We start from the raw sequence: 20,797 nt of genomic DNA, 5'->3' as shown, positions 1-20,797 counted from the left end.
GGTGACAAGGGCTAACCTACCAGAAGAGGCTGGATAACTGCATCACAGGTAACTCTCCTGGATGTATCACTTCATCCCATACAACACATTATGGAAGACTACGTCGTACAAAATCATGCATGCCAAAAACACAACATTTATTCCTCAGTCGGTCTAGGGAATGATGACGACAATGACAACACCCACTCCATTGGTCATGAGTTTGTTTGTGTGCGTAAAGTCGCAACATTACCCATAGATAAGGCAATATATAAGTTATGAATTCTCCATCTGGGAGGGTAGCACCTGCCAATCACAAATTCAGCACATATTCCAAGATCATGAGTCATCCCTGCATCTTGCCCACTGCCCTGGGTCAGAAGCAAAAAAGCAAGACACAGCACATCCACAGCAAGGCCGCTTCATTAAATTGGCGACCCCCCCCTCTCCGTCCCCTCATGCACAAAAAGAGATGATGGGGTGAAATCCCTTCCGGCTGTGTCAAATTATTTCACACATACTCCCTCTCCCCCATCTCCAACCCACTCCCTCCCACGCATCACAGTATAATCCATACACAACCATTCTCCATTCACCTTTATCTTCTGTCTTCTCCCTTCCTTTCTCAACAGACATTCCCCTCTTTCCCAATGCCCCTTATACCCCCATCCCTCCATTTCATCCTTGGTCGTCCCTTTATGTTCACTCCTTCCAGCTCTGCCTTCCACACATCTTTTACTAGTCTTTCTTCACTCATTCTTTCCATGTGTCCAAACCATCCCAATGCTCTTTCATCAACCCTATCTCTCAACTCCCTTTTCACATCCCACTCTCCTTCTCACCTCATTCCTCACTCTATCCAGCCTAGTAATCCCTCTCATACTTCTCAGGCACCTCATCTCAAACACATTCAAACTCTTCCTCTCTTATGTTCCATGTTTCTGCCCCATTTAGTGCTGTCAGCTTAATCACCCCTTCATACATTCCCAAATTCTTATTTCTCATTACACTTTTTAATCTACATTCTACCTCCACCTCCATTCCTCCCTTTCCTGCCACATTTGCACCTAAGTATCTAAAGCTATCCACTTCCTCCAGTCTCTCTCCCTATATACTCACTTCCAATTTGCCGTCATCCTCTCCCCTTGTACATCTCATCACCTTACTTTGACCCACATTTATCTTCAACTTCCTTCTTTCGCACACCTTCCAAAACTCCATCTGTCACTAACTTCCTTAACCAACCACTTTGGTATGATGATGCCTATGTAGGTGTAAGTGGGTCCACAAGGATGCCAGCGTCAGCGTCTTGATTATATATATATATTTCTTAGTAGTTGTACATGAGTTACCCCAGGATTTTGTGAACTACTTTGATCACTTTTTCTGTGTTTATTATTACTCAGAGTAAAAGAGATGAGTAATACAGGAGTGACTTTATATGGAAGTATTAACTGATAAAATATATAATATAATTAAATTCTCACTTAAAGAAGGAAAAGTGCCATTGGACTGGAAGAAGGCAAACATCGTACCAATTTATAAGGGAGGCGATAAGGAAGATCCATCTAACTACAGATCGGTCTCACTAACAAGCACAATAGCAAAAATTTGTGAAAGAGTTGTCAAAAACAGATGGGTTATGTACTTAGAAGAAAAATCTATACTGAATCCAAATAAATTTGGATTCAGACAAGGGAGATCATATACAATAAATTTGACCTGCTTCTACTCAAGATTAATAGACATAATACTAGAAAGAGATGGGTGGGCGGACTGTGCTTTTCTGGACCTGCAAAAGGCATTCGATAAGGTACCACATAGGAAACTTATAAAGAAGATAGAGTCAAAAGGTGGCATCAGAGGAAAATTATTGGAATGGATGAAAGACTTCCAGATTGGGAGGAAAATGAGAGTTGTAATTAGAGAACAATTCTCCAACTGGTAAGAAGTAAAAAGCAGTGTCCTGCAAGGATCAGTACTGGCCCCGATCATGTTCGCTGTATACATTAATGACATGAATGAAGGTGTGGAGTACTATATTTCCTTGCAGATGATGCAAAATTACTAAAGAAGGTAAAAACGGAAGAGGACTGCAACTCATTGCAACAAGATCTGGACACGATCTGGAATTGAACTCAATAGTGGGAAGTAAAATTTGATATATAGAAATGCAGTATAATGGAATTTGGAAGTAAAAACAGAATATCAAAAGATTACAGAATTGGGGAAGAAAAAGTAAAAAAGCAAACTCGGAAAAAGATCTTGGAGTGATGATTGGAAAGGACATGAAACCAGATAAGCATATAAATAAAATATTTGGAGAAACCTACAATTTATTGAGGTCAATCAAAGTGGCATTTGCTTATTTGGATGAAGAAATGATAAAGAAAATACTAACTACACTAATAAGACCAAAACTTGAGTACACAGCATCACTCTGGACACCCAGTACCAAAAAGAATATTAAGAAACTAGAAAGAATACAAAAAGCGACAACCAGACCGACTCTCGCCGAACTAACATATGAGCAAAGACTGTCCAAATTGAATCTACCAACTTTGGAACAAAGAAGAGAAAGAGGAGATTTGCTGACTATCTACAGAATAATGAAAGGAATGGAAGTTTTAGACAGGAACGATTTGTTAGTGTGGGACAACAGTAAAATGAGAGGACACAGAAACTGAAAAAGGACAGTTATAAATTTTTTTTTAAAAGGAACAGCTTCCCACACAGAGCAACAAATACATGGAACAAATTAGAAAACGAAACAGTATGTGCAAACACTATACAAGATTTTAAGATAAAACTTGATGCGGAGAGATACAAAGACGGGACACCAAGAGCATAGCTCCCTTCCCGTATATTACAACTAGGTAAAATACATCGTTTTCATTGCGCTTCATCTCTTCACCTGCCGATACGCTTCTGCCATCACAGACAACCAATTCTGTTTATATTACTGCATTTATTAATACACTTTACTCGTACTCGACCCCAGTCTGTAGGGAGGCAGATTAATGCCTTATGTGGAAATTAGCCTCCATTAATCCATCAATCTGCCGGAGCCATTACTTGCCTACATGCCACCCGGGGACAGATTTCTCACTGGCGCCCCTCCCCACTTCCACCAATCCTAACTCCCTGTTTAAGTTATTGTCTTGTGAAATAATTGGATTTTAACATTTGTATCTAATGCTCTTCTTGCAGAAAGGACATGGGAAAATATTGTCTTGTGAAATAATCAGATTTTAAAATTTGTATCTAATGTTCTTCTTGCAGAAAGGACATGGGAAAATATTTCATATTTTGTTGGCCTCTAACGCAAAATTTGTCAACTATCATATAATATTCAGGGCTTCTTTGACCTTTTTCATTATCATTATCTTGTCATCCTTGTGTGCTGGCCCCCCTCCCTCCATGTGAGGCCACGGCAACCTGCCTCGCACTCTTGTAAGAAACCCACCACAACTACAGGACTGGCCCCCGAATTCACTCACGGAAGAAATACAGTGTTATGGAATATAGCGGAGAGTAAGGCTTTGACTGTGTCACCAGGAGGTGCCAGGAACAGGACTGTGGGGCAGGAGAATTATACAGCTACAGCAAAGGAGAACGCACAAGGAGCATTAAGACAGCAGAAGTTTGTTGCCATTACCTAGGCTGTATGGCCGAGCAGTCCCAGGAGATGAAGATTGGTAAGGCACCTGGGTTGGATGGTTATTGTACAGAATGCCTGACAAGAAGTGGTATCAATCTATTAACCTGGGTCTTTCTCAAAAGGAAACTCGCTGACCAAGTGGATTAGAGCATCATTACTTGCAGTGAAGGTTGAGGGGATGGAGGTTTGAACCCTGCCACCGGCGAAGTTGAACCAAGGGCATGGTTAATTAAATTAGTGACATCCATTACTACTAGTGGCACCACAGTCTATGACGTCTGCCAATAGCATGTCATTTTATGCACACATCATTCAAAAGGCCAAATTTACATATTGCAGGAAATTTCGTTCATAAAAATGTCATGCGAGTGTATTTTACTACGATCATAGTAAATTTCAACCAATCACATCATCAGTTACATATCGGCACAAAGAAACATAAAAAAAACATGACAGCCTGCATTCAGCAGTAAATCGAAATTTTTTTCATGTTTCAACATGAAAAACGAGCTAGAAAACTCCAATAAATAGGAAACAGACCCAAATAAATGGAGACTACTAGTCTAACGGATTATTCTGATACTGAAACCAGGGCAGGGTATCACGGGAGAGCTGAGAAATCATAAAAAAAAAAAAGAGTTATTTCTATCAGGTCGGGTAATGACATCGTCAAACGTATTTTGACATCTCAGCCACCGATGCAGACGTGTCCATCGAATCATGTTTGCATACTTTATCATGATCTATACTGGTACTCTAACCTAATGTAAGGCAGTATAATCCAGTTATATCTTGCTATTGAACATTGTGTGGCCGCCATATTGGATTTCCGCCATATTAGCTAATCAAGGTAATAGTTATTTCGTAGTTCTCCCAACTTTCTGATGCTTGAAAAATGAAGTCTAGGGCACTTCCAACCTCTCAGGTCAATTTGGCACCACGTTTCCAAATGTGTTGTTACAATATGTATATGGACTTTGCTACACACTTTTTGGCCTGAATTTCTGGGACAAAATAGACTTGATATGGAATCCTTCGAAATGCAATATCTCCAGAACTAGGTCAGCTAGATGGAAAATTCAAATTGCATTGTACTCAAAGAGTGACTTCTTGCATCCCAAGAGAACTACTTCAGCTCAAATATCAGTAATTCAATTTTCATGCTGATCTAGCTAATTAAATCCCATGCTACAAGGGGTACCACCCCAGCTTCCCAATAGGGCACCACCCCAGCTTCCCAATAGGGGGAGTTTGTGACATTGAATGATCATCATCGTCTCTTTTGAGTGTACTGTATAATGAAAGGTTGATGAGAATATCTAATGTGTGTCTATGGGAAAGGGGCATTGGGAAAGAGGGGAATGTCTGTTGAGGAAGGATGGGAGAGGACAGAAGATAGGGGTGAATGGAGAAGGGTTGTGTATGGATGATGCTGTGATGTATGAGGGGGAGTGGGTGGGAGATTGGGGGTGAGGAAGTATATGTGAGAAATCAATTGATGCAGCCCGAAGGGATTTCTCTTCGTCTTCTCCTTTTCTGTGTTGTGGGGACAGACAGGGGGGTCGCCAATCTAATGACGTCCCCTTGCTGTGGATATGCTGTATCTTGCGACACTGCTTCTGACCCAGGGCAGTGGGCAAGATGTAGGGATGACCCGTCATCCAGGTGGTGCCAAGATAAGTGGGGGGGAAGATGGTGGGGGGGAGTGGAGTATGTTGGGGATGAAATGGGTGGGAGTGGGTTTTATGCCTTTGTTTTTTGGTTACCTCCCTTGTAAGGGGTAAAAAGCCTTTGATATATGTATGCGTCTAAGGGAAGTGTGCTGGTGGACTAGAGAATTGTGTGTATAGTTCCACCATACAAAGGAAAAGGACACAAATGCGATTGCAGTAGTTCTTGAGTGATCAGTCCATTAACCTCTTATGATAATGCCTACGTATGTGTCATGAGCCATGAGGGGTATATGCGAGAGCCAGTATCGGCTTCCTGATTACATTTATTTTGTCGTAGCTGAGTGACCTCCATATTCTGCGTACGGGCTTGGTAATTTTTTCTGTAATGTTGTATTCATTCAGGGCGAAAAAGAATGAGCATAAGAGGAGTATTTTATATTTAGTATTGTGTGCATTGTACTGCATCATCATACATCAGGCAACCTGATGCACGCGTGAATATTTTACTCGTATCGAAGAGGTTACGTGTACGGAAAGGTGTGGAGATGATTAGGAAGGGAACGAAAGGAGGAACTGGGGAAAACCAGTGTAGGTTTAGGAAAAGAAAAAGAAAAGATGCAAAGATCCAAATATTTCCAATAAGATCGACACAAGTTTTGGGCAATGCGTCTTGACATTTATATTGGACTTGGAAAAGGCATATGACAGGGTTGACTGAGGGGCATTACGGAGTGTGAATCAAATTTATATTATCTAGTTGTATTTTACGGGAAAAGAGCTATGCTTGTAGTGACCCATCTTTGTATCTCTCGGCATCAAGTTTGTTCTTAAATTCTTGAACAGTGTTCGCACACACTGTTGCCTCATCCAATTTATTCCAGATATCCACCACTGTGTGTGGAAAACTATTCTTTTTCAGATCTCTTCTATAACTATCCTTTTTAAGTTTCCTTTCATGTACTCTTGTATTTCTTTGATCCCACTTTAGTAAGTCATCCATCGAGGACTTCCACCCCTTTCATAATGATAGATGTCACTGTGGTTGTTTAATATGTACATGGATGGAGTGGTAAAGGAGGAGGAGGAGGAGGAAAAGGAGTTTAATATGTATATGGATGGAGTTGTAATGAAGGAGGAAGAGGAGGAGGAGAACGAGAAAAACCTTGAGAGAACTAACATTTGGTTTTCAGACTGGGCACAAGAACTTTCTATGAACTTCATCTTTTTTTTTTTTCTTCTTCCACCTTCAATCGCAAGATACAGACGACGAGCAACTACTTCTCTCCCGCTAATACTTTCAGTTGGCGACACAAGACGGTCGCACACAATTACGAATCTCATGGGGACTCCAGTGAGCAAAAGTGAAAGTAACAATTTAATTGAAATTACCATTTCTATTTATTTGTTTGTTATTATTTGCTTGTTTATTATTTCCTTGATTATCACTTATTATCATTCTTGTCAATTTATTTACTATTTACCTGTTTATTATTTAACTTTACCTTTTTATCTATTTACTCGTTTCATTTATTACTATTCATAACTTTTATTTGTTTATTTATCATATATATATATATATATATATAATGTATATATATATATATATATATATATATATATATATATATATATATATATATATATATATAATGTATATATATATATATATATATATTTTTTAATCCAACCTAGTTAGGGACCAAAAGGTTTCCTGTCAGCATGCTCCTCCTTTGTAATCCTTTATATGCCTTTTGACTTTGGCTACCTCCCTGGTAAGGGGGAAAAAGCTCTTGGTATGTATGTATACTACGAAAAATACATCAAAGTAATACTTTTATTCTCCCTTTCCCATGGGATTCAACATTAATCACTTCTGAGCCGAGAAGACCCCAAACCCAATCCGCATCCAGTGAATATAATGTGTACACGGTAACTGTACATCAAAAGTGACAAAATTTTCACATTGAATGAGAATCAGACAAGAAACAATGGTCTCAAACTATCCGGAAATAGATTCAATTTGGAAGTAGGTAGAAACAACTTTGCCAACCATGTAGTTAATGAATGGAATAAACTTCCTGCACAGGTAGTGCAATGTAGTTCAGTTCGAAGCTTTAAGACTCATTTAGATAAACACCTAAGCAAGATGCTGTAATGATTTATAATTTATTTTATATTATTTGTTTTTGCTTTGTTATCATTTGTCTGTTTGATTTTCATTTATTATATGTGTCAATTTATTATTATTTACTGTTTACCTGTTTGTTTGTTATTCAACTATACCTATGCATTTATTTATGTATTTTGTTTGTTGCATACATTATTATAGTTTTTATTTATAATTTTTTTTTTTTCGCATCCGACCTAGATATGGACCAAAAGGTCTCCTGTCGGCATGCTCCGCCTTTGTAATCCTTTGTAACAAGTATGTGGCGTTCCTGCGAGGTGGAATTCAAGCAGAATCGTTCCCTGCTGTCCAGCATCAATACTCGTCAACACTCCACGTCCATGTGGAGCTGCATCTCCGATAAACTGTCGTTCATTCCATGTTATGGTATACTTGTAAGCACCATATATTTCTGAATATATTGTGCATATTATTATATTAGGAAATACAGGTTTCCTCTTTTATAATTACTATGAAATTTATATACTTATTATTATTTTTGTACAAAGTATGTAAGAACCAATGAGGCCACGAGTATCTCCGAGTTTTTCCACCAAAAACAAGGCGGGCGTCAGTTTTGATTACGCCTTAAGAGCGTACGTACGTATTTTTGTCTAGTGTTAAATAATCTATACAGTACATTAATTTTGATACTATTTCATTAGCCACCACATAAATTCACCAGGCCCATGATCTATCTACCAAATTTGATAGTATTTCCTTCACCTTTTCACAAAAGGAGAGCTGTCAAATGGCCACTGTTCCCCCCCCACCCTCCTACTCCTATACACAGATCCCTTGCATGCCAAAGTGCTGCCCCAGGGCAAAGTTCTCAGTGACAACAACAACCCCCCCCCTTCCCCCATCTCCAACATTCCCTTACTGCCTATTCTTGCGAAATAATTAAATTGATTTTAAAAATTTTAATGTCACTATTGCAGAAAGGATAAGGGAAAAATGTTTGATATCCTGTCAATTCTAACACAAAATTCATATATTATGGTAATTCAGGGCTCCTTGACTTTATTTATATATATATATAATTATTTTGTCAGCCTTGTGAGTGGTATGTCCAGACTAGAACGGCCGCCCCCAGGGCTCATGCACCCCACGTGAGGGCCCTGACTATCCAGGGGGTCATTGAACCTGATGGAGGGAAACCTTGGCCCAGGCCCAAGGATGAATGCCAGCCCTTTGAGGTTGCACTCCCAGATGGAGGCAGTGTTGGTACATTTTGAAGATAAGCTCTGGGGAGCTGAACCTCTCTGACGCCCATCTTGGAAGACCAACCGTGGTCCCTTGCGTAAAAGGAATACAATGGTATGAGAGGATGTGCCATAGTCTCTCTGGATTGGTTTAAATCTTGAAACTATGTTCCACATTGGCTCTTGTGGTGAACAAGGTTATGTGCAGTTTGTACCCAATTAAATTTCATATCTTTATATGGATGACAGCATAAGAGAATGTAGTTCGTTACGGTCATCCAATCGATCAATCCATCGCCCTGGTTCCCTTGTAGGAGACCAACAGCCATAACCACCGTTCAACTCATAAAATACTCAGAGTGTCACTGTCTACAGGGTCTAACAATAGGGGAGAGTTGTACAAGGTACCCTGTGCCCTTCATGTCTCAGTATCATCCGATTCTATCGGAGTTTGTGACCAAGCCAATTCTGTTTTTGGTATGGTTTCAAAATGGAGTGGTAACTTAAATATAAGCAAGTCAGTGTTATTCTTATTTGTCCTGGAAGTGACTTCACTGTTGGGGTGGTTTCTGGGAGAGGTTCATTAAAGTATAAATTTTAGTGGTTTATGGTGGAATACTTGTTCTGTGACCTGAATGTATGGACATACTATGGGGTACAGTATCCATTATATAAAAGTCTTTGTATATTTGTGTCTTACAACTCAAAAAGCGGCCTTGCTTCTGACCCAGGGGAGTGGATGAGATGTAGGGATGACCCGTCATCCAGGAGGTGCCAAGATATGAGGGAGGAAAGAGGGTGGAAGGGAGTGGAGTGTGATAGAGATGGAATGGATGGGAGTAGTTTCTATGCCTTTGTTTTTTGATTACCTCCCGTGTAAGGGGCCTTTGGTACATGTATGTCAGACTCAAAAACTACTTAACTGTTCTTTATAAACTTAGGAATATAGATTCTAGGTGTAATGCTGTATGTTTAGTTTTATATTAAGAAGACGGGGGCATAACCCCCCATGAAAATTAATTTATTATTTCAATGAAATTGAAAACATTTGCATTTATCATCAATTAAGCAAGATTCCTTCAATTTCAACTTCTTCAGAAGATTTTAAGTACCTAATTTTTTACATTTTTCATACATACATATACCAACGACTACCCCCCCCCTTACACAGAAGGCAGACATAGTCACAGACAAATACACTCCCACTCCTTTTACCTCCACACACTCCACTCCCACCCCTCCCTTCCTCAGCTCCTCCTGGATGACGGGTCGCAACTGCATCTTGCCCACTGCCCTTGATCAGAAGCAAACATAGTAAGACTTTCTTCATGGGTCAAAAAAATGTTCACTGGATTTTCATCAAAACTGGTACAGTGAGTCCTCCTTATATGGTAATTCTTTATCCGGTAAATTCACAGTTACGGTATTTGGTAATTACTACCCTTAATTCTATTTACGGTAAGAAAAATTCAGATACGGTATCCGCTCATGTATTGAAGAGGAAAGAGCAGGGAGAAGGTACGTCTGCCATATCCTATTATTACATGTTATAATGGGTTCAGTATACGGTAATTTCAATTTGCGGTAAGGTTTTCAGGAATGCATTTGTACCATATAATGAGGACTTACTGTATAAGGAATCTAGGCATAAGACTGAGTAGCATGAACTATATATATAAAGGTGGGCACAGCCCCATATGAAAATTCATATATTCAAAATTTCATCTTCTTTGCATAACTTTGAAATTCCCTAGCATGGGGAATTAAGCTCCAATTTTTAGATTATTATTAGCTAAGAAACATTCCTAAAATTTTGGCTTTTAAAACAAATATAATCATTCCAAAATTTCCCCCAAAATTTATCAATTGTTTCCTTGCCTTAAATTCAATTTATATTCGAGTAATGACGATTTGAGTTTTCTAAAGTGTTTTATACTCATATTCCCTCACACATTTTAATTTTTTCTTCTTTTTTTAAGTCTTCACCTCTCCTTCTTTCCATCTATAAATCACATTCCTTACACACAACTAAGCTATTTCAAGAAATGTGTCGATCCTCCCATAACAAACTGGATAAAACAATAAAAAGTGTGCAAAAACTACACACAAAATTAAGAGCAAACTAGACACTGCGAGATACAAAGACGGGACACCATGAGCATAGCTCCCCTTCCCGTAAGATACGACTAGGTAAATAATATTTACAAAATATCCACACACTTTAGGCAACAAAGCAGGTGACAAATGTTCACTCTACAGCCTGCTTCAGTCACGGGCACATTCACCAACTGTTCAGCACTAATAACACACAGACATTAACACAATATATGTGGGGCGGAGGTTCCCTGGCGATCAATTTCCTCTTCAACTCAAACATACCAAGGTCTACCCAACACAACATTCGACTTCTTCCCCTTTCGGAATGCTTCAAAATGTGTTCAGCCATCTTGATGGTCCCATGCAGAGCCAATCGACTTTATCCAGCTTGGCAGGGTTACACGAAGGGTGTGAAGTGCATGTGGAGTTATAAGCATATACAAATGGCTGTGCTTGTGAATGAGTCGGAAATTGGTGTAATCTGTTCAATCGCTGTGGGTAGGTACCAGCACTGAAATGCACCATAAGTATACTAGGCCTCCAATATCTGCAACTACATATATATGTATATATATTTAAGCCGTAAAAGTAGGATTCAAACAATCGCCCACCCCATCCCAGGGTTCAATCCTGGACCACCTACATGTAAGGTGGAGACACCACTCCTACATGGGGATCATTTCTAACATGACCTTTCTCTAATTACTTGACTTGGATTGAACTGAGCACAGCAGTACTGTATTGTGTTTTCTTCTGTTGTTTACGTCTGTACTAGGTTGGAATGAGTGAGAAAGTTAGTTTACGACAAATGACACAACGGACTGAGCTTCGGAAACTTAAGTTTGGTACGGTGTCCTTGCTCAAGGTCTCCTGCAAGATCACAGTGACCCCTAATAAAGATTTCTTGAAGCGGAATCTGTCGGAAATCCCTTCCTTTGCCTCCTAGCCGTTTTCTCAGTAGAACCACTCCAGTGCCACACACACGCTGATATTCTACCTTACCACATATGCGGAGCCTAATTTCGTTACCTTACCATAGTCGATACTCACTTCTGCTACCTTCATAAAACGACCCCTTCTGTTTTGCTTGACGTCTATATAGAAGCGTTTGCTCTGAATCTGAAGCATCTTGGTGGCCAGCTCCTGCTCGCCCGTCTGTTGCTGCCCTGAAAAAAGAATAAACACAGGGTTACATTTCTAGAACCTTCAACGGCACAAATTGATATAAAAATTGGTGAAATAGCCCAAACCAGAACAATGCATGAATTAAACTCTATATACGATAATTGGAAATCAAGTACAAAGACTAACTTTCAACTGTACATGAATCTAAAACTAGGTTTATTAAGTTATATGTATTAGTGATGGGCAGGTACCGGTAAAGTTACCGGTAAAACCTGTAACAACCTTAACGATACTTTACCGGTAAAGATTCTGGTACCGTTAAGGTTCCGTTAACCGATAAGCTATACCATAACACTCAGAGAGCGGTAAGCGCGTCTCGGCTTGGCGGTACTGAGTGACGGGCCAAGTGTCCCGCTAATTCACCGGTAAAGTTTTACCATTAAGCGAGTATGTACCGCTAAGGTCTCGGTAAGCGCGTCTCGGCTTGGTGGTACCGAGTCTGACGGGCTCGGTAATTTTTTACCATTAAAAGTTTTTTTCGGCACTTTCTTTCATTTCTCCAAAAAATTAATGTTATTTCTGTAATCAGCCTACAAAAATATATTAATTGTGAAAGTTTCATCGAAAAATTCCGCGCGTCACCAAACGGAAAAGTCATATATATATATATATATATTATATAAATATATATATATATATGTATATTTATATATATATGTGTATATATATATATATATATATATTTTTTTTTTTCTCTTTTTTTTTTTCTTTTTTTTTCCTTTCCATTTTGCCTATAGCACCGGTAGGCATGTGGGCTAGGTTGGTGCTTCCCTCGCCCGCTCGTGATGCAGGCAGGATTTTTATAGTGACGACGTTACAAAACTTCAGTTGTGACTTCACACCATAGTAGGATGAAATTTGTTTAAAGATTTAAGTCATAGAGGCGACTCGAACTTGGGACGTCACTACTGCTTCACGAGTCTTTTACCGGTAAAGTACCGGTAATCCCGGTAACGGCATTGTTTTTACCGGTAAGTCCGGTACTGAAATTTGCGGTATTTGCCCAGCACTAGTATGTACAATAAATTGATGAGTAATTGACGGGACCCAACGAGCGTTGTTCCATTCCTGTATATTACAATTGGGAAAATGCAGACTCCCTCTTCCCATATTTGTTTTCATTCATAGTGACGACCCAATTTTACTCCATACATCAAGAAGTCAACGGACAAAATTCAAATCTAAATTACAATAAATCATCCTGACCTACTTTCAACAAAACCTGAACATCTGCATTCTAATTACATGGCAAAGACTTGCATCCAATTAATTCAAATCATAATGAAACGTTACAAAAATTAAAAACGTTTAGATAAAATTACGAGACGGATACACGACAATGGTCAACCTTGTAGATTAAACTGGCTCACACATTGGTCATTTTTAGTGATAATATATTTCAACAATTTTATTTCAACCAAAAAATATAGAACCGTTCATCCGCCATCAATAAAAAAAAAATCAGAATCAGCTTGGAAGGTAATAGCTGTCGATCACGAGTACAACACGTGATCCGAGACCGTGTGGACATACAAAAAGTACATATTAATAGATATGTTATTAACATTAAATCTAATTAAACCAGTCTTAATTTATCACAGGTTAGGTTTGATAAGAATGAAATTTTATTAAATATGGCCAGGTTGAGATATAATAACTTCTTGTAACAATTATCTAGGTTACATGCAAAACACGCCATGCTTTCATCTATCAATACGGAAATGGGTGTATAGAAATGGGGACACACACCAAATGCACCCTTTTTCAATTTATCTTTATATACTTTTTGTAAGCTTATAATTAATGTAATAATGTGAGATTTGTTACGATTTTTCGATCGAGACTTTTCGATCAAGTGTCCCAAATGCAGCGTCACCCGTTTCCCGTCATTTATCAATTTCCGAGGGAAGACGCGGCGACACATTGCCATAGCCCATGGATGGGAAGAATAGATTTCTTTCCAAACAGATCCTGTCCCCGATTTTCACAACCACAGCACTAATTAACCTAATATATTCTGTCTATAACATCGTGTTAAAAATAGAACGTAAAGACAACCAAACTATCACGGGAAAAACATGGTGTGAACCAAAATACAGTTGGGGTTAATTTTCATTTAATAATTGCGAATGAAGTGGCAAGTGTTAGATAATGAGTTGAGGCAGAATTATAATTAATCACATTGTCTGTGCAAGATCACAGGAGACTTTTTGGTTCATAGCGAGGCGAATTGCAACAAATGAAAAAAATGTACAAGACGAACTTGACCGTTATGGCGTCATATCGTTTTCGTGTTTGTTCAAGCGAATCACAGAAGCCAATTAACAAGATCATGATTTCAGTCTCGCATAAACACATACTCAAGTTTCGAATTATACCACAAAGCAAAAATGGCTGATTATTTGATAATCTTTTACACAACATTAAACTCCGGATAAAACGCGTTTTCATGTAAAAATAAATTACAGAATAATCGACAAAAAGCGCCACGTTTGGCAGATTCTGTTGTAGCTTCCTCAAGATTTTATTCAGCTTTAGGAAGAGGAACGAAGAGGAGGAGGAGGAGGAGGAGGAGGAAGAAGAGGAGGAGGGAGGGGGGAGGGAATTAAGACTACACCTACTGTAGGGAAGTGGTTAAACCCCACCCATTATTCACACCTTTCTTCCGATTGGCTGACATGGACCCTACATGGTTCCTGATTGGTCAATACGAACAGGCATTCATAAACCGGCCAATCCGTGTGTGTGTGTGTGTGTGTGTGTGTGTGTGTGTGTGTGTGTGTGTGTGTGTGTGTGTGTGTGATTCACCACCATGGTCTTGGACCACGTGTTGGACTCGTGATCGACAGCTATTACCCTCACACACAAGAGCTTAGAATTCTATACACAAATACGGCAATATGTGACCTTTGCCCAAGGGGAACAGTAACAAATTTTAGTAAAGCTTTCAAACCGTCTGCGGGGCTCCAACTCTGTCTTCCCGCGTTAGCAGGCAAGACACTAGCCACTACACACACACACACACACACACACACACACACACACTTATAAAATGACAATATTTTCCTTCATTATAGAAATATTAAATTATTTATACAAAATAATAAACAATAAATTTCTCCAATTTAAACAATTCCAGATTTCTCTACAATCATTAAACTTATTAAAATAACAAATAACAAATAATTTATAAATAAAATAAAGTTAATATTTAGAAATTAAATTAAAACAATGGTTGACCAACAAACTCCTAACTCGACGAGAGAGAGAGAGAGAGAGAGAGAGAGAGAGAGAGGGATAAATTCGTCTCCATTAGGAAAATAAAAACAAATAAAAAAATAACCTTTATATAATTAAAATAACTTTGGGTCTTACAAATACACACACGCACACATGTATTTCTTCTGCTGTGAATTTTTTTTTATCTCCAGTTATCCATTACAATAAATAAATAAATGTCACTGTCTATGGGTCACGAGGAGGGAGTGGGGGAGTGGGAGTGGGTGGTGGGGAGAAACTGCTGGGCCTTACATGTATTTCCATGTATGCGCACACACACACTCATATATATATATATATATATATATATATATATATGCAAAGTAGACCACTTTGAAAAAATAACGAAGCAGAGCGCTTTCGTATATTACATCCTCAGTGCAACAAATTCTACGTCAATTGTTGAGAAAACAAAACAGTTTGCAATAAGCGATTTTACGCCGGGAAAAGTGCTGGAGGTAGGTGGTGGTACCGCCAATTAATCGGAAGTTGGAGTAAATATAACCCAGCGTGATGTCTTTAAAAGATACTACGTTTGACCCTGGTCTAACATTAAAATAAAATAAATATTAAAAATAAACACACAAACGCACTTTCCACCTCATATTGGGGCTAGCCAAGCACAATACACCGAATTACGATGACTGGATGTCATCCATTTCACCATAGGGGAAGGTAAGGATGGATGTGCGAGCCTCGAATATCATCCGTGCAGTCATATCTGAGGAACTATAAAAAAACACCCCTTCGGAACAGAGGCACCAATGTTTATGGTTGCAGGATGCAGGGATGACCCGTCATCCAGGAGGTGTCGAGATGAGAGGGAAGGGGGAGGGTGGAGGGGAGTGGAATATATAGGAGATGGAATGGGTGGGAGTGGTTTCTGTGCCTTTTTCTTTTTGGCTACCCCCCGTGTAGGGGGGGAAAGGCCTTGGTATATATATATATATATATATATATATATATATATATACTGTATATATGTGTGTGTGTGTGTGTGTAAGTTACTACGGTAACTACTAGTAACCTTACTACTCGTGACGTCATCGGATATAAAAACAAAGGTTTTTCACGAAAGCAAAAGAGGAAGAAACGATTAGGCGAGACTTGTTGATGGAAAACTACAGAATCAAAGGAACGCGACAAACAACTGATCCGACCCAGACTGGAGCATGCAGCATTGGTGAAGTCACTAAAATATATAAAGAAATTAATAAAATGAAAACTAAAAAAAAATCAATAAAACAGAACAATAATAATAAATAGAAAAAAAGGAAAATAAAAATATTAATTAAATAATTAAATTAAATATATATGTACATATGTAAAAAATAAATGACGTTGCCCAGCCTAAATGAGAGATCGGAACACCCACACTGGAAAGACAAGAGGTGATTTGATCGCCTAATAAATGAAAAAAAAAATAATAATAATAATAATAATTAAAAAAAAAAAAAATACATCGAAAAATTAGACAAATAAATATATAAATATATCAGGGCGTTCGGGATCATTTTCATAATTTTTTCTTATCTTCTGTCATTTCAGAACTATTGGAATGTTCTGATAGCGGTAAAGTGCAATGGATATCTGATTCTGTGTACTATTGGTGGGTGTGAGAGCTGGAAAGCACTGGAAGACTGGAAAGCACTGGAAGACAAGAGTGACCTGCATCATGATGATTCCTGCTGGATTAAAAAATTCTGAAATCTTAGGTGCAGCTGAGTGCTCCTTGAATACCGTGAAGGCTGTGAGATGTGAGCAGGAGAATTGCGACGGAGATGTGGAAGCAATGGCTAGCAGGAAGGATCATAGCAGGCGTTCTGACTCTGTCCTTGCAACGAAATTAGTCGAGAAACTGCAAAAATGATCCAGGCAATTTAATGCGGACCTTGGCGTGAGAGATGGGCGTCGGAGTGGCGACTATGAAGAAAGCGCTGAACGAGGATCTTCGCTACTCCTCATACAAAGAGGCGCAAGGGCCAACTATTCGCCGCCAAGGCCTTACGAAAGCCAAGAAACTTCTCAACAAGGTCAAACATCCAGTCAAGCCGGGGACGCTCTGGTTCTTCTCAGACGAGACGAACTTCTGCCAGGACCAGTTGCACAACGCGCAGAACAACAGGTGGCTAGCCTATAGTCCGCGTTTCAAGAAAACCAAGTTCCCTTAAACTGTGATGGTCTTTCGGGTATGTTTCCAGCGAAGGCCACGTCATGCCGCCCCACATCTTTGAAGAGGGACTCGGACTCACTTCAGATGGCCACACTGAGTTGCTGTCCACTGTTGTCAAGCGCTGGGTGGAGAGGGTGGCTGTGGGAAGACCATACGAGTGGCAGCAGGACTCAGCTCCGTGTCACACCTCGGGGTAAACCCAGAAGTGGCTGTCTGAGAACTTTATGACTTCACCAGACCCAACATCTGGCCCCCAAACTCGCCTGATTGTGACCCCATGGACTATTATGTGTGGGGCGCAGTTGAAAAGGACACCAATCGTACCGCCTGCAGCACCAAGGACCAGCTGATTCCCAGGATCAAACTCGTGTTCAGGCGCCTCTCGAAGGACACCGTGAAGGCCGCATGCTGCAGGTTCAGGTCCCGTCTGGCGGCCGTGGTGGAGGCTCAGGGTGGCTTCTTTGAGTGAGCTGAATTTGGCAAAAGATCCTCTAAGAGATGCACTTAGAATTTTGAGAATACATCAATTTTTGGCCAAGATGTGACGTTTTTCTTTCCTTTCCGAAAAGTCAAATTTATCCCGAGGACCCTGCATATATGTATATATATATACACACACACACACACACGAGAAATTCGCTAGCGGACACCGACATCAATCAGATAATTTTTATGACAGTCGCGTGCAGGGCTTGAACTTACCGCTCAGGCACCAGTGAGCGCCGCACAGTAGTCTTACTGGCGCCTGAGCGGTAGGTTCGAGTCCTGCATGCGACCATAAAAATTATATATATATATATATATATATATATATATATATATATATATATATATATATATATAACAGACCGCATTTATTACTATGGGATTAGAATACGTACCGATATTTTTATAAAAGAATTATTGTATAAAATAAATGAAAATAAAATAAAAATACATATAAATTAATAAACCAAAGATCTACACAAGCCCATGTCATCACTGCACCAGATCCGCCACACAATGTATATTTTGAAATCACCAAAGTCAAAAGTCTATTAAACATATTTCTTTATATGAGGAGAAATACATATGCAAAAGGCCCAGATCAGTACAACATAGTCTAATTAATCACAGAATAATATATTTCGTTTAGTATTATCTGTCGAATTTGAACAAACTAAATGACCTTTCAAACGATTTATAAAATTTTATATTATATATATATACATATATATATATATATATATATATATATATATATATATATATATGCTAAATACCACAGGAAAAAGAATAATTCTTGGAATCCGAGCGCTTTCGTGATATTTTCACATCTTCAAGGATTACAATAGAATGATGTAAAAATATCACGGAAGCGCTCGGATTCCAAGAATTTTTCGTTTCCCTGTGGTGTTCAGCACATCGGTGTAGTCACGTGTGTTTTGTGATACTTATGCATATATATATATATATATATATATATACATATATATATATATATATATATATATATATATATATATATATAGAAACAAACTCCACCGCAAGGACTCGAACCTTTGCCTTAGCGACTGTTTATTATGAAACAAAGACGATACCATTGAGCCAACCAGACCGTGCAAAGGGAACGCCATGGACTATGACCGGATAGTTCACCGACGGTGCTAGGCTTAGTTCAGTCGCTTAAGCAAAGGTTCGAGTCCTTGCGGTGGAGCTTATTTCCATTTGTCACAATGACACACACACAATATATATATATATATATATATATATATATATATATATATATATATACATATATAACAGACTTCTACAACACTTGCTCTTCTTTTTCTTCTAAGACAGACTACCAAAAAGAAAATAAATAAACAATTAAATTAAGAAATAATCACACAATATAGACTACTCCATGTTAAGACCATACATTTCTACATAGACGTGTAAACCTAGTGAACACACACACACACACATGTATGTACTGTATATATCAGGTATGTATGTGTCCATGTGATTCACCTATGGTCTTGGATTACGTGTTGGACTCGTGATCAACAGCTAATACCCTCCCGAAAGAGAGCTCAGAGCTCATATATATGACCGATGTATGGGTAATGCCGTAACCTTACACGCACACACAACTCCCCGTCCACGAGAGTTGGAGTAACGACCCGCGGTGCAACGATACTGAAATTATTTCAGCCCTGGACGGGGGGATTCGAACCCGGACTGCCGTAGTGGCGGCCACGATCGTTACCACTGCCCCACTGTGTGTGTGTGTGTGTGTGTGTGTGTGTGTGTGTGTGTGTGTGTGTGTGTTTTCTAGCAGGCACTGCACCTTCAACTTCCCGTGGGGTGCATAAGAAGAGGAGGAGGAAGAGGAGGAGGAAGAGAGAGGAGGAACAATGAGGAGCATGAAGAAAAGGAGGAGGAAGAGGAAGAGGAAGAAGAGGAAGAGGAAGAAAAAGAATAGGAGAAAGCAGAGGAGGAAGAGGAGGAATAGGAGGAAGCGGAAGAAGAGGAGGAGCATGAAGAGGAGGAACATGAGGAGGAGCATGAAGAAAAAGAGGAAGAAGAGGAAGAGAAGGAATAGGAGAAAGAAGAGGAGGAAGAACATGAAGAAAAGGAAAAGGAAGAGAAGAAATATGAAGAAAAGGAGGAAAAAGAGGAGGAAGAGGAGGAAGAGGAGGAGGAGGAAGAGGAGGAGGAAGAGGAGGAGGAGGAAGAGGAGGAGGAAGAGGAGGAAGAGGAAGAGGAGGAAGAGGAGGAAGAGGAGGAGGAGGAAGAGAAGGAAGAAAACTTATGGCCAGCTGGCCACAGACACAGCCGGCCACGCAATCAATACAGCAGCGCGTTGCGTGCGTTCGCGCGTGCGTGCGTGCGTGTGTGCGTGCGCGTGTGTAGATTTACCCAATTCCCCCAATAACTGCATTCCTATATTTCACTATCAATATATTAACTTTTGTTTTATATTCACATGTGTATGTATAAGCACACACACATTTATAATAATATTAATTTAAATATATTCGAAAAATATATATATATATATATACACGCGCGCATTTGTTATACACACACACACACACACACTGTAACCAAACCGTCTACACAAAGAACAGACATCCAGGGCGACGCGACAGACAGACAGACAGACAGACAGACAGACAGAGAGAGAGGTAGACACAGGACAGACATGTCGGTAGAGTGTGTGTGTGTGTGTGTGTGCGTGTGTGTGTACGTGTGTGTGTACGCGCACCTAGGCACAAAGAAACCTTGCATGCATTCCTACGCACGCGCGTACATACAAACGAACACACACACACACACACGCACGCACATACACACACACATACACACGAACGCACACACGTCGGCCGGCGGACCGCGCATGCGCAA

The 20,797-nt window shown here is 39.5% G+C and overlaps 1 protein-coding gene across 12 annotated transcripts in view; it reads right to left on the bottom strand.

Annotated features, from left to right (window-relative positions):
* LOC143031119 (transcriptional regulator protein Pur-beta-like) overlaps positions 1–20,797 on the bottom strand; it is a 332,337-nt gene that overhangs the window by 15,342 nt on the left and 296,198 nt on the right. For all 12 annotated transcript variants that reach the window (XM_076194594.1, XM_076194593.1, XM_076194585.1 and 9 more), the window contains one exon: positions 11,833–11,948. In XM_076194594.1, coding sequence (XP_076050709.1) covers positions 11,833–11,948 — 116 coding nt within the window. The remainder of the gene's footprint in view (positions 1–11,832; positions 11,949–20,797) is intronic.

This window comes from Oratosquilla oratoria, chromosome 12, assembly GCF_046742065.1.
Source record: "Oratosquilla oratoria isolate Oo_2021 chromosome 12, ASM4674206v1, whole genome shotgun sequence".
In the NCBI taxonomy this organism is placed as follows: Eukaryota; Metazoa; Arthropoda; class Malacostraca; order Stomatopoda; family Squillidae; genus Oratosquilla; species Oratosquilla oratoria.
This window is presented reverse-complemented; position numbering and strand designations above follow the sequence as displayed.